Here is a 12,397-nt window from a genome sequence, read left to right on the forward strand (position 1 = left end):
TTCTTCGTTTGATGTGTCATATAAGTTCTGGCATCATTTTCTATGTTTTCTGCTGGCTCTTTTATATTTCTGTAAAGTGGTTGTCTTCCCATTTTTGGAGTGTATGTGGGTTTGATACTGGTAGGTAAATTTGATTCTGTATCCGAAATATGGGTATTGCCACCTGAATCATTTTCAGAAGATTAGAAAGTAACCCTTCCTTTGGATTTATTTGGTTTGGTTTTTCTTTTAAGAATGGATCATAATCTGAAGTTTTGTTGACCTGGTTACGGACAGACTGTATTTGTAGTATAGTCTTCCAGATCACAATTAAACTTACTTTTCTTAGTGTGTATAATTTGTATTTTCAGGCCAGCCAGAGGACTATATTTTTTGTTGAGAATTCAGGAATTGTTCTCAAGTAGAGAACATTTGTAGGTCATGTTGTAGTTGATCAATTTCATCTTGTATGTTTTTCAATTCTTCTTCCTTTTTGATTATTAGTTCCATTAATTTTAGTGAGCAAGTTGATAAAATAGTATTCCATTCTGTTTTAAAGGACTCATTGGGGCACATTTACTTACCCAGTCCCTGCGCGATCCCCGATCTGGAATGTCCAATGAGGATGAACTCTGCGCCCGATATCCTGTATCCTGACGCTTACCCACTCAGGTCTGCCGGAGTTCACCATCTTCTTTCCGATACATAAGTGCTTGGCTTGCGACACAATTTCAAAGTTAAATCCCGCGCTTAGTCCAAATCAGTCGGATTGTCTGACACCCCGCCCCCTCGATTTGTGCCATATGAAAGCTGGCACCGGTGCACCAAAATCCAATGGCTTGCACAAGAATCCTCTGCTAAATGCGACGCAGATCGGAAATCGTCGTACTATCAGACCAAAGTGCAGCCGCAGGACCCTTAGTAAATGAGCCCCATTGTATCCACCAGTGGGGAACTTCCTGATTCAGAGACAGCTGGGAATCATTTTTTATTACAATAGTTTTCCAATGCTGTAGAATCCCACCAAATTTTAAGCTGGTTGGTGAGGGCACCTGGATTTTCCAGTGCCAAAATCAGTGAAATCACAACGGGGCACATTTACTTACCCGGTCCTGCGCGATCCCCAATCTGGAGTGTCGACCGGAATGCACATCTGCTGCGATTCAAGAAGATGCTGTGCCCAATATCCTGCATGTGTCGCTTCCCCACTCAGGTCCGCCGGAGTTCACCTTCTCCTTCCTGGTGCATGTAAGTGCTTGGCTTGTGACACAAATTTAAATGTTAAGTTCCATGCTTAGTCCGAATCCGTCGGATTGTCCGGCGGTCCGCTCCCCTCCCCGATTTCTGTCATGTAAAAGCCACCGCCGATGCGCCAAAATATGTTTGCGTGCGACACAATCCCCAGTACGATCCCCAAAAAGACAAAAATGTGGCCACGGGACCCTCAGTAAATAAGCCTCAGTGTGTTCTAGATCTTTTGGATCCACAGTGTAGAAAAACAACAATGTTTGGATAAAATGAGTAGCCACCTCAATGTAAAAAGATAGTACGTGGAATTTACCCTCTATGACCAATCAAAAGAACTACCATATATGGAAGAGGCTGAATGAGCTGTAGCACAAAAAAACTGATTACAACAGCCGGAAAACCAAATTTCAACCAACCTACTCATCACTAGTTGTATTATAAAAGACTATATTATTAAAAATAATTTATATTTAAACTAAAATGCATACAACTTCTTTGTTTAAACTCTCTGTTGTGTTTCATATACTTGTCTATTCACTGAATGACTTTGTATCACATATACCTATAAGAGGTTTTTAATAAGTAAAATCTAAGCAATGTGTGGACGATAAAGTTTCCAAGAACCTGTTGTAGAAGTTTCACTTTTCAGTTTGAGTTGTGGGACATAATCCCTTGTGTACCTGTGAAAACTTTATAAGTGACATGTTACAGTACCTTAAGGACATATTAATGCTGATCTGACAAAGCTGCACATGATATAAGGATTTGAATCTGAAATCCATCTGTCAGCAGACTGCTTTATTATCCAGAAATGGAGCGCACTCATTATACTGATAATATTATTAAAAGAAATAAAGAAAGATCATTCTAATGAAAATTCCTTATTTTACAACTATTACAGGTAACTATCAGGCACTGATATTCTTTGTAAACAGTTTTAGCTCTTTGTAAAGTAAAATGGAACTAATATAGTGTCAAGCATGTTTTCTCATGTGCATCATAGGCTCCATCTAATGAAGATGTCAAAAATTCTTCATGCAGGAGTGTTTTGTGTGGCAGAATGATGGATACAATAACAGATACCCAGCAGACCCCATTATAGTGTGGTGAATGATGTAGGTTATTGGATTCATCCTAAGTTCCATCTGATGATTGAATGTTAATGTGACCTAGACTTTTAGAAGAGTTAAGCAACCACCATGCTAAAATAAATTAAAAATTTAGTTCTTTTTATTGACTTATTAAAATCGTTAATAAAATTATTCAGAAAACCACAAATGCATCAATAGGCAGCAAACATAATAAAAGCTGCCTCAGTATAATTAGCTAATGTACAGTATGCAGCTAACACATCAATGTACCTTGTACCAAAGTACATACCTTGCTATATTCTATATTCTGTGATTTATTATCCTACTTTTAGATACTTTTACATTTTATACTAAATACCAAAATACGATATTTTATGATATTGAATTGTCTTCAGGCAAGGACAAACTGTAATATTTCCGCAAACTGTAGATTTACTGTACTTTAGGCAAACTGTATATAACTACAATATTTAGGCAAAAGCAAACTATAATATTTGACAACAAGGACTGTTTGCCTTAATTGGATTTGTTCATCTTCCTGTATGCCATCTACTTAGCTGTTTTGTCTGATGAAGTGAATGGTGCTGTACTAGTTAACAGCATTATCCTAGACAGGGAGATTCTAAGAATCCTGACACGTAATCAATATTGTGAAATCAAAAAAATAGAATTATTTCAAACAAAAATTTGTACCATTTGTATCAGTAGTATATATACTAAAACTTACCACGTTTTATAGAGATCTCTTAGACTTTGTGGTTATTATCTACCTTCTATACTTTAGCAGAACTTAAAGTGTAACCGTCATTCTAAGCAAAAAATAAACAAAAAAACCCATAATTCTGCTCCAGGTGTCCCAGGAAATCATTCCTCAAACTATTTTGCCTCAGTCGCTCAGAATTGTATCTATCTGTGTATTGCATCTATCTATCATGTTTATGGTATCTATCCAGCTGTCTATTTATCCATCAGTCTTTTGTACCTATCTATTTATCTAAAACTGCAGCACAGCAGATGGGGCAGATTGGAGACATGGAGAGAACATAGGGCCAGATTTAGTTTTTTTGTTGTTTTAGCAACTTCTCTTTGTTTTTTGTAGCAGTAATTTTTTGCTCCAGTTTTCGCCTAAACACCAAACTAGCAGCACATCACAAATAATCATGTTTTCCTCATTTATTCTATCTAGGTTAATCCTATCTATTTAATTGTAAGTACATAGACTAAAAATTAAATATATGTTAAAAATATATAAGTTGTCTTGCTTAAATAAATCTGCCTTTGTATTATAATGTATAGGAAATGGAGTCTGCTAACATTTTTAGATGTGCACATTAAGATTGACAATAATCCTACTCAAAAATATGACATCCTATAAAAATGATGAAGTATGTTCTTGAGGCTATTTAATCGTATGATGAGATTTTACACTTTTAAATTATGCTACTGCATAGAGTTAATTTGTAATTTGTGAAGCATAAACCTTTTTATCCAGTAATGAAAAGAGTGCACCTGCTCAGAGTAGGTGAGTTTTTGCATTTAGATGCGATTTTTTAGACGCAAAATAAAGATAGATACAGTGCAAACATCTGCAGACCACCCATTCACAACGTCAAATAACAAGCAGAGACTGAAAACCACTATGTGATGAATTTTAGTCTGAGCCCCAAAAAGTCACAAATTAGGGACAAATCTATTAACTGCACCAAAAAAAGGAAAAACAGATTGGTCAAGCAGTGCAGGGAGAGAGTGGGTGTGGCTAACATGTACATTCTCACTTCGTACATTCTTACTTCATACTCAGTAGAAAAGACATAATGTCCATAGCAACGGCAACTGACAGAGGCTGATAGCAGGGGAAAGACTGCTATACAGAAGTGAATGGAGCAAGATATAAGTAACTAATCCAATTGCAGAAGGGCTTTAAATTGCATGCCCTATGGCATATCAAAAGTGTTTTTTTATGATAGTTACTCTTTAAGGGCATATAAGGGAATTCAAAAATTCCAATTTCTAGAAAAAGGGCTAAAAGCACTAAATGTAGTTTGTAATAAACTTAGTTTCTGGTGTTTTCCTGTACTGCCTCTGGTACCATCTTACTGTAGGACGTATCATCTTTGTGAATATCATATCGACTGGGCAACATAGAGGGAAGATTTATTTTAAGTAATGATGCTCCATGCGCCAGCACTTGATGTTGGCCTCCTCCTCTTGAGTCACATAGCTAAGAGTCATATAAGGGTTGGGCTTGTACACTGCCAGACGGCAGATTGTGGTTCCATGCAGTTCTTAAATGCACAAATACAATTCAGTGTAAGAGAAGCAAGCAGGTAAAGTTTCTCTACCACCACTGCGTCCTTTACTGGAAGCCATGTAAAAGAGAGGCCATGAAGAGAAGAGGAAGCAAAAAATGCCCAGTAAACGAGTAATACTTTTATTGTTTTATTTTTAAATGCCACAGTCTTGAGGCTATTTAAGGGGGCATTGTACTACATATTATAATTATTATTATGGCAGCACTATGGTGATGGACAGCTCCACACTGCTGCAGAGCACTAGAGGGATGTAAAGATAGTCTGTTTTATTATTTTCAAACCAACTGGGGCCATTAGTCTTTCTGTTTAAATTTCTGGTTTCCCAGGGATCCAACCATAAATTCTTATCTATGGTTGGGCAGGTCTTGTGCCGTAGGGTGGGTTGGGGAGTAGTTTTCCCACTGCTGTTCACTGCTTGCTCCTCTGAATGTGCTTGCAACCCACCTCTTAACATTACTGACAGATTCCCTCTTCAACCCTTTCCTGATCCTGCTCACTGCATGCCTGAATGCTCCAAGGCCTGACTACTAATTATTAATGTTCTACAGTTGTGGATGAGCAACTGTCAACCTCCTCACGTAAGTGGCTAAAAAAGATAATTGCCCTACACTTTAATTGCCATAATTTACTGTAGGCTACAGCTGTAGTGGGAGTGGACGTGTTAAGGCAATAAGGTTTCTTTGTAGTTGTGTTTAATATGTTTAGTGTTTAATAAGGGTTCTGATACATCAAGGGTTTAAATTCTGCATGTGAGTTGAAACAGGGGGTTAATATGCTTAACAGTACTGCCAAGACCATAATCATTTAGCTCCAGGTCAACGCTACCCACTAATAAGTAATGAGAAATTACATGCAAATCTTACTAGTACATGATACTAGTCTGTATGTAAATTATGATGACATGTGACTGTTCAGCTAAATCTTACACTAAGGAGTTGTTGTAGTAGTGAGCAAAAGAAGTAAAAAACTGAGTAAAATGGTTACAAAATGGTACAAAGTGATTTTTAGAGAACCTTCTTTTGTGGGTAAACCCTTTAAAATCTATTTATTTCAGTTCATATCCCTCTAAAGTCATGCAAATAATAAGGTTAATTCCCTCTTTCACTTATTTCTGTAAAACTAAAAATCTGCTATTGTCAATACAAATCTGGTTTTATATGTATATTATATAACTGGCTGTATGAACTGCACTATAAATCTAAAACATCTTATTCAGATTGCTGCTTTTCTTTTCTATAGGAGGCTATTGAGTGTTACATATTGGAAAGTGGGGCACAATGACTTTACACAACACTTCCACTGGATTGAATCTATCTAACTACAAGAGAGTGGAAGAATTCATTCTACTTGGACTGACCAGCAACAGGGATATTCAGATACTGTTATTTGTTGTATTTCTATCTGTTTATGTTATATCTCTCATTGGTAACATAATCATTGTTATTCTCAGTAGTATAAGCTCCCGTCTTCACACCCCTATGTATTACTTCCTGAGAAATCTGTCATTTTTGGACATCTGGTACACAACAAGTATTGTTCCAAAAATGCTCATGAATTTCTTGTCAGTGAAAAAAACGATATCCTTTGATGGTTGTGCCACACAGATGTTCATTCATCTCTCTCTAGGAGGGACCGAGTGCTACCTCTTGCTGTCAATGGCCTATGACCGATACGTGGCTATATGTGCCCCATTACACTACACTACTATTATGCATCCCACCTTGTGCCTTCAGATGGCGACAGGTTCCTGGGTTGGTGGCATAGTAAACTCCATTGTACACACAGTCCTTGCATTGCAGTTGCCCTTCTGTGGTCCAAATGTAATAAATCACTTTTTCTGTGAGGTCCCTTCGGTCCTGGAGCTGGCCTGTGCAGATACATCTGTTAATAAAACAGTTATTTTCTTCTTTGCCATGTTGGTGGTGATGGGTCCATTTTTTCTTATCCTCATTACATATGGTTACATCATTTCCAGCATACTGAAGATACAAACATCAGTAGGACGGAGGAAGGCCTTCTCCACCTGTGCTTCACACATTATAGTTGTTTCCCTGTTTTATGGAACCATAATATTTATGTATATGAGACCTGGATCAACTCACGTGGCGAACCAAGACAAGATGGCCACTTTGTTCTATAGTGTTGTAACCCCAATGCTAAATCCTTTGATATACACGTTGAGGAACAAAGATGTGAAAGGAGCATTAGTAGACTTAACTAAAAAAAAGGTTAGGTCAGACAAATGATCTGAACTTTAATACCAACACAATATGCAAAGTAGAGACTAAGCACCAAACTGTGTGTTGCTTTCTTTTATTGTGACAAAATTGCAAGAGCACTGTATTACTGAGTTGTTTCAGCCATATGGTATTCATTAAACACAATGTGATACAATGTATATTGGGAAAGGTGTTTGGGAGAAGCGCTATCTGTCATACAGGCAGATAAATGGTCTGTGGTAAAAGCCCTGGCTTTGTCTGCAGTAAGCTAAGGGTTAATACAAACATGTGGTAAGCAGGAGTAGCCTGTTAGTCTATGTTGGCCTAGCTAGAATAGACACTTTTGTAATGTCAGTACTGGGCCTGCTTAAAATGGAGTAGGGGTAGGCTGGTAGTGGGATGCCTACTCCATCCGGGCTTCAGTCCTGGGTTTTGGATAGCCCACAGGTGCAGGTCACAGCACCCGTTAGAGCCTAATTTAGTTTCCAGGCCAAAAGCAATAGAGGAGGCTTTACCTGGAGAGCTGAAAGCTGGACTGTGCTCATACAACAAAGTTAACTGAGCGCCTCCTGATATACTGCTGGCCAAGAGCGGGTGCCTGGCAGCCAGGTGCATGCATAGATAAGATTGTGCTATTGTGTTAGACAATACTCAGACAAGTATGATTTGTTTTTTATTTATGCCCATGCTGAAACTGAATTTATGTTATTGGACTGAAGAGTGTGAATAAAACACTGGATATAGACTATAACCTGATTGTGTTCCTGTTTCCTTCACTTTTACTTGGCATCTACCAGAGCGATTCCCCACAATATACTCTGTAGTGCATATCCTGGCGAATGAAGTTGCCACCTGTACACATTATACAACATTGAGGCACATTTACTTACCCCGTCCTGTCTCGATCCCCAAGGTGCTCTGTCTGATGAGGATGAAGTCCGGTGCGATTCCCTAGGATCGTGCCCCCGAAGTCCTTCATGTGTCGCTTCCCCGCTGAGGTCCACCGGAGTCACCTTCTTCTTTCCGGTGTATGTAAGTGCATGTCTTGCGACACAATTGGAATTTTAAATCCCGCACTTAGTCCGAATCAGTCGGGTTGTCCGATGGGAATGCCCCCCTATTTGTGTTGCATGAAAGTCGGCGCCAAAACCCTGTTAAATGCGGCACACACAATTTGCTGCTCAGTCTCCACTTTGCATATCAATATGGGGTTGGATCCATAGGCAGAAAGAACACACTCTTTCTGGGTGTGCAGAATGCACATTACTAACCATAATACCAAAACATTGGAGAGAGTTTGTAAGGATTAACATTGCATTCCATATGCAGAGCACTATAATTATTCTTAAATAAAAAAGAGAACTTTATTCCTAAATAAAAGAGAACTGGGGGTCCAATACACAATTGTTCTTTCACTTTTGGTTAAAGTTTCCTTCCCAATTGTTTATTCATGGACTATTCATTTTAAATCCGAATTGTATTTCTTCTATCATAGCAAATCTTTTCCAATATCATCATTCTACAACAATGCTCCAAATATTTAAAGTGAACCTGTCACCACACTAACCCCCCCCCTTTCATCAAGCAACCCAGCCTCCTGCAGTCAGGTAACACCGCCTCCTGCAGTCAGTTAGCTCTGCCCACTCCATGCATATAGCCCAGCCCTGCCTCCTAGATCTTCAGAATAGCCAGAGAATGACATCACAATTAGGAGGCTGGGATTTCAGATGCATGGAGTGGACAGAGCAGACTGACTGCAGGAGGCAGGGTTCCCTGACTCAAAAAGAGTTTGATGCCTGGTACAGAAGGTTTAAAAGTCTTGAGGATCTACTGATTGGAAAGAAAGCCAAACAGTTTATAAAGTTTAAAATATCAGTGCTCTACTCCATAGCAGGTTCCTATTCGCAGATGACGATGATGCATCTCACCACCTCCTTTTAGGTTTAGGAATAAAGGTCTCCTGGGGTCCCTGTTCCTCTCCCCGTCTCCACTCCCTGGATCATAGAAGTGAGCTCCGTCTCACTACCGTGTCCGAGGCTCACCATCGTCTCTGTGTTATAGAGTATAGGCAGATAGTGTAGAATGCCAGGACAAAGGGTACCCATAATTTATTTTATATACTCACAAGAGAACATTAAAAGCATGTATATCAAAAATCTTTAAAACCAAGAACGCCAAACACCTCGCCCGAAGCCTGAAGAGGCGAAACCTAGGTCGGGTGTTTGCCGTTGTTGATTTTAAAGATTTTTGATTTGCGTGCTTTTAATGTTCTCTTGTGAGTATATAAAATAAATTATGTGTACCCTTTATCCTGGTGTTCTACACTATCTGCCAACTCTCCAACACAGAGATGATGGTGAACCTCGGACATGGGAGTGAGACAGAGCTCACTTCTTCGATCCAGGGAGTGGAGACGGGATGAGGAACAGGGACCCCAGGAGACCTTTATTCCTAGACCTAATAGGAGGTGGTGAGATGCATCATTGTCGTATGTGAATAGGGTTCCCTGACTGTCTGACTGCTTCCTACAAAAGAATAAAATATGTATTTTCAATCATGCTGCAACCTAGAAATATGCTTGAAACACCTGCAGGGGACATACATATTACAGAAGAAGGTACTGTTACTTTAAATAGGAGCCTTTTGAATGGTCAAAGTCTCCCAGCAGAATACGAAGAATGGTCAATGCTTGTAATTTTGTATTTCACGATTATAGACCATGCACAAGTCTAACTCACCACTTCAGCAGATTATATATTACTCTATTATTATGCTATCATTATAAATGGCAGTTCACACTTAGTTTGTAGACCTGAAAAGAACTCAATAAATCAATGATTTTAAATAGAATTGAATCACATTTTAATTAGGAGTTAAATTCTCCATTTCACTATTAGTCAATATTCACTTACAATAGTATGCACTGTATTTTGTTATAACTAGATAGTAAATAGTGTGAAGTATTGTTATATGTGTAATGAAAATGCAGACAGATGGTTGACTATGGATAAAGCTGATCACAGTTCACATCTCTGCACCGAGTAATGGCTTGATGTTTTCATGTCACTAGTGATTTATGGATACTATATATTCCAGGGAAAGCAAAGCCATGGTTTCTGTGATGCCCATGTAATAATTTACTAACCAATGAACTATGGACATTACTTCTTTAACTAACCAAGCCCAGGTCCAGCCCCTCTGAAAGTTTCTGTATAATCCTTTGTGACGCAAAGCATCTCACATCTGCCTAGCCTTGCATGGCATCAGTTCTCCACAGAGATTGAGATTAGAGATGAGCGAGTATACTCGTCCGAGTATACTGCTCGGTCGAGTATTAGCATACTCGGACCGGCTCGTTACTCGGACGAGTATCTCGCCGGCTCGAGTTCGAGCATTAAATTAATAAAAGACACAGAAGAACAGTGTTTACACTGTTCTTCAACACATAACACATGTTTCCAGATGTAATTGTAAGAATACATTAATAAAACACTATTCTTCACTTTACAGGTGTTCGCGCGTGTCTCCCGCTAAGTTCGGAGATGTGCGCCGAACATCAGCAATGTAAAGAATAGTGTTATTTGAATGTGTTCTGCAATGTGCACTTAAATGCTCGTGTTTTCACTGTTTTTATTCTATTCTTCACATTGCTGATGTTAGCGCGTATCTCCAAACTTAGCGGGAGACATGCGCGAACATCTGCAAAGTGAAGAATAGAATAAAAATAGTGCAAACTGTGAAAACAAGAGCATTTAAGTGCAGAACACATTCAAATAACACTATTCTTCACATTGTTGATGTGCGCGCACATCTCCGACATTATCGGAAGACTTGTGCTAACATCTGCAAAGTGAAGAATAGAATAAAAACAGTTAAAACAGTGAAAACAGTGAACACAGGACCATTTAATTGCAGAACACATTGAAAGAACACTATTCTTCACATCCAGATGTTCGGCGCACATCTCCTAACTTAGCGGGAGACACGCGCGAACACCTATAAAGTGAAGAATAGTGTTTTTTTAATGTATTCTTACAATTAAAACATCTGGAAACATGTGGAATGTGTTATTATTTACTGTTCTTTTAATGTGTTGTGTTAGTGAAAAAATGCTCGGGTCTCCCATTGACTTTAATGGGGCTCGTTATTCGGTACGAGCACTCGAGCATCGGGAAAAGTTCGTACCGAATAACGAGCACCCGAGCATTTTAGTGCTCGCTCATCTCTAATTGAGATCTTTTACCATACTTCTGTTTTGATGTGATTTCTTTGAGCTAACTTAGTGGATTTTATTAACAATTAGAGAACCTGAGGTTGTGTAAACAAGGGCAGAACTTGACAGCAGGAGATAGTAAATCCTAATATACTGTATTTCCAGGAACAATTAAACTAGAAGAGTATTAATTGTATTTAATATTTATTAACGCGTATCTCAATATACTTTATTTCCAAAAATAGTGAGAAACAGGCTGAGTATGCACTGTATGTTGCTACAATTCAAAGGACATCTACCACCAGGATGAAAGACTGTATGCAAATGAGCTTCAGTGGCTCCAGGCACCATCAGTGTAAATGGAGCCTGGAGCCGCTCAGGCTCATTTGCATACAGTCTTTCATCCTGATGGTAGCTACTCTTTACGATAAACCCCAATATAATATATTTCCATGAACAATTAAAAACGGCTAGACGCTATAATTTGGTTAGGATAGTGCAGTGATTTTCAACCTGTGTGCCGCGGCACACTAGTGTGCCGCGACACATGGTTGAGTGTGCCGTGGGGAGACCCTGTGAAGCTGCGTTCAGCGGCGATACGCGTGGGGTACTATCTGGACTCCCTTGGGACCTTCCGCTCACACTGGTAACTTTGTTTTCCAGTCTTGTATGCAGCAGTTTACATTCCAGGATCATTTTTTCGATTGGGATTTATACTTGCTTTATTTCATGTATTATTATCTGTTGTTGGTTACATCTGCTGCCACTGGAACACATCAGTGACTAAGACATTTAAGTGTTTGGCCCAGGGGGTCCTTTGGCAGGTTGCCAGCCACTATCGCATGACTGCACCTGCTACGTTTTTGACCACGGAAGCAGTTGTTATGCCTGTTCCGTGTTTTAATTGATTTTATTGTGTTTGTCCATATGATTTTCCTGTGTCTATATTTATAAAATAAAGGATGTACTATTTTTCAGCTACTTGACACATGTTTTTGTTCTTTGGTTCTCATGTGCTATTTTTCATGTGTGTAGCACCATTTGATATGGTTCCCTTATTTTTGGGATTGATTCCGTTCTGTTTAAAAAGCGGGGAGACCCTGTGTAGCGCTGCTGCCGGGCCCCCGTGTTTTGGCCCCCATACCTACCTCCAAGCCCCGCGTCAGTGATCCGCCCATCTTCTGTAGCTCCTGCACCACGCGGCCCATGTCACGTGACTGACGCAACCTGACGTCAGGTCGCGTAAGTCACGTGACATGGGCCGCACGGTGCAGGAGCCACAGAAGATGGGCGGATCGCCTTAGGAGAGAAGTTACGTGGAAGAAGACTTCAAGG

The 12,397-nt window shown here is 39.4% G+C and overlaps 1 protein-coding gene across 1 annotated transcript; it reads left to right on the forward strand.

Moving 5' to 3' along the window:
* Window positions 1-1,346: 1,346 nt before the first annotated feature.
* Window positions 1,347-6,876, forward strand: LOC140125681 (olfactory receptor 2C3-like). Its single transcript, XM_072144547.1, has 2 exons — window positions 1,347-1,366; window positions 5,958-6,876. The coding sequence occupies exons 1-2, from the start codon at window positions 1,347-1,349 to the stop codon at window positions 6,874-6,876; spliced, it is 939 nt and encodes a 312-aa protein (XP_072000648.1).
* The last annotated feature ends 5,521 nt before the right edge of the window (window positions 6,877-12,397 follow it).

The sequence above is a fragment of the Engystomops pustulosus genome, chromosome 4 (genome assembly GCF_040894005.1).
Source record: "Engystomops pustulosus chromosome 4, aEngPut4.maternal, whole genome shotgun sequence".
NCBI classification, from domain to species: domain Eukaryota; kingdom Metazoa; phylum Chordata; class Amphibia; order Anura; family Leptodactylidae; genus Engystomops; species Engystomops pustulosus.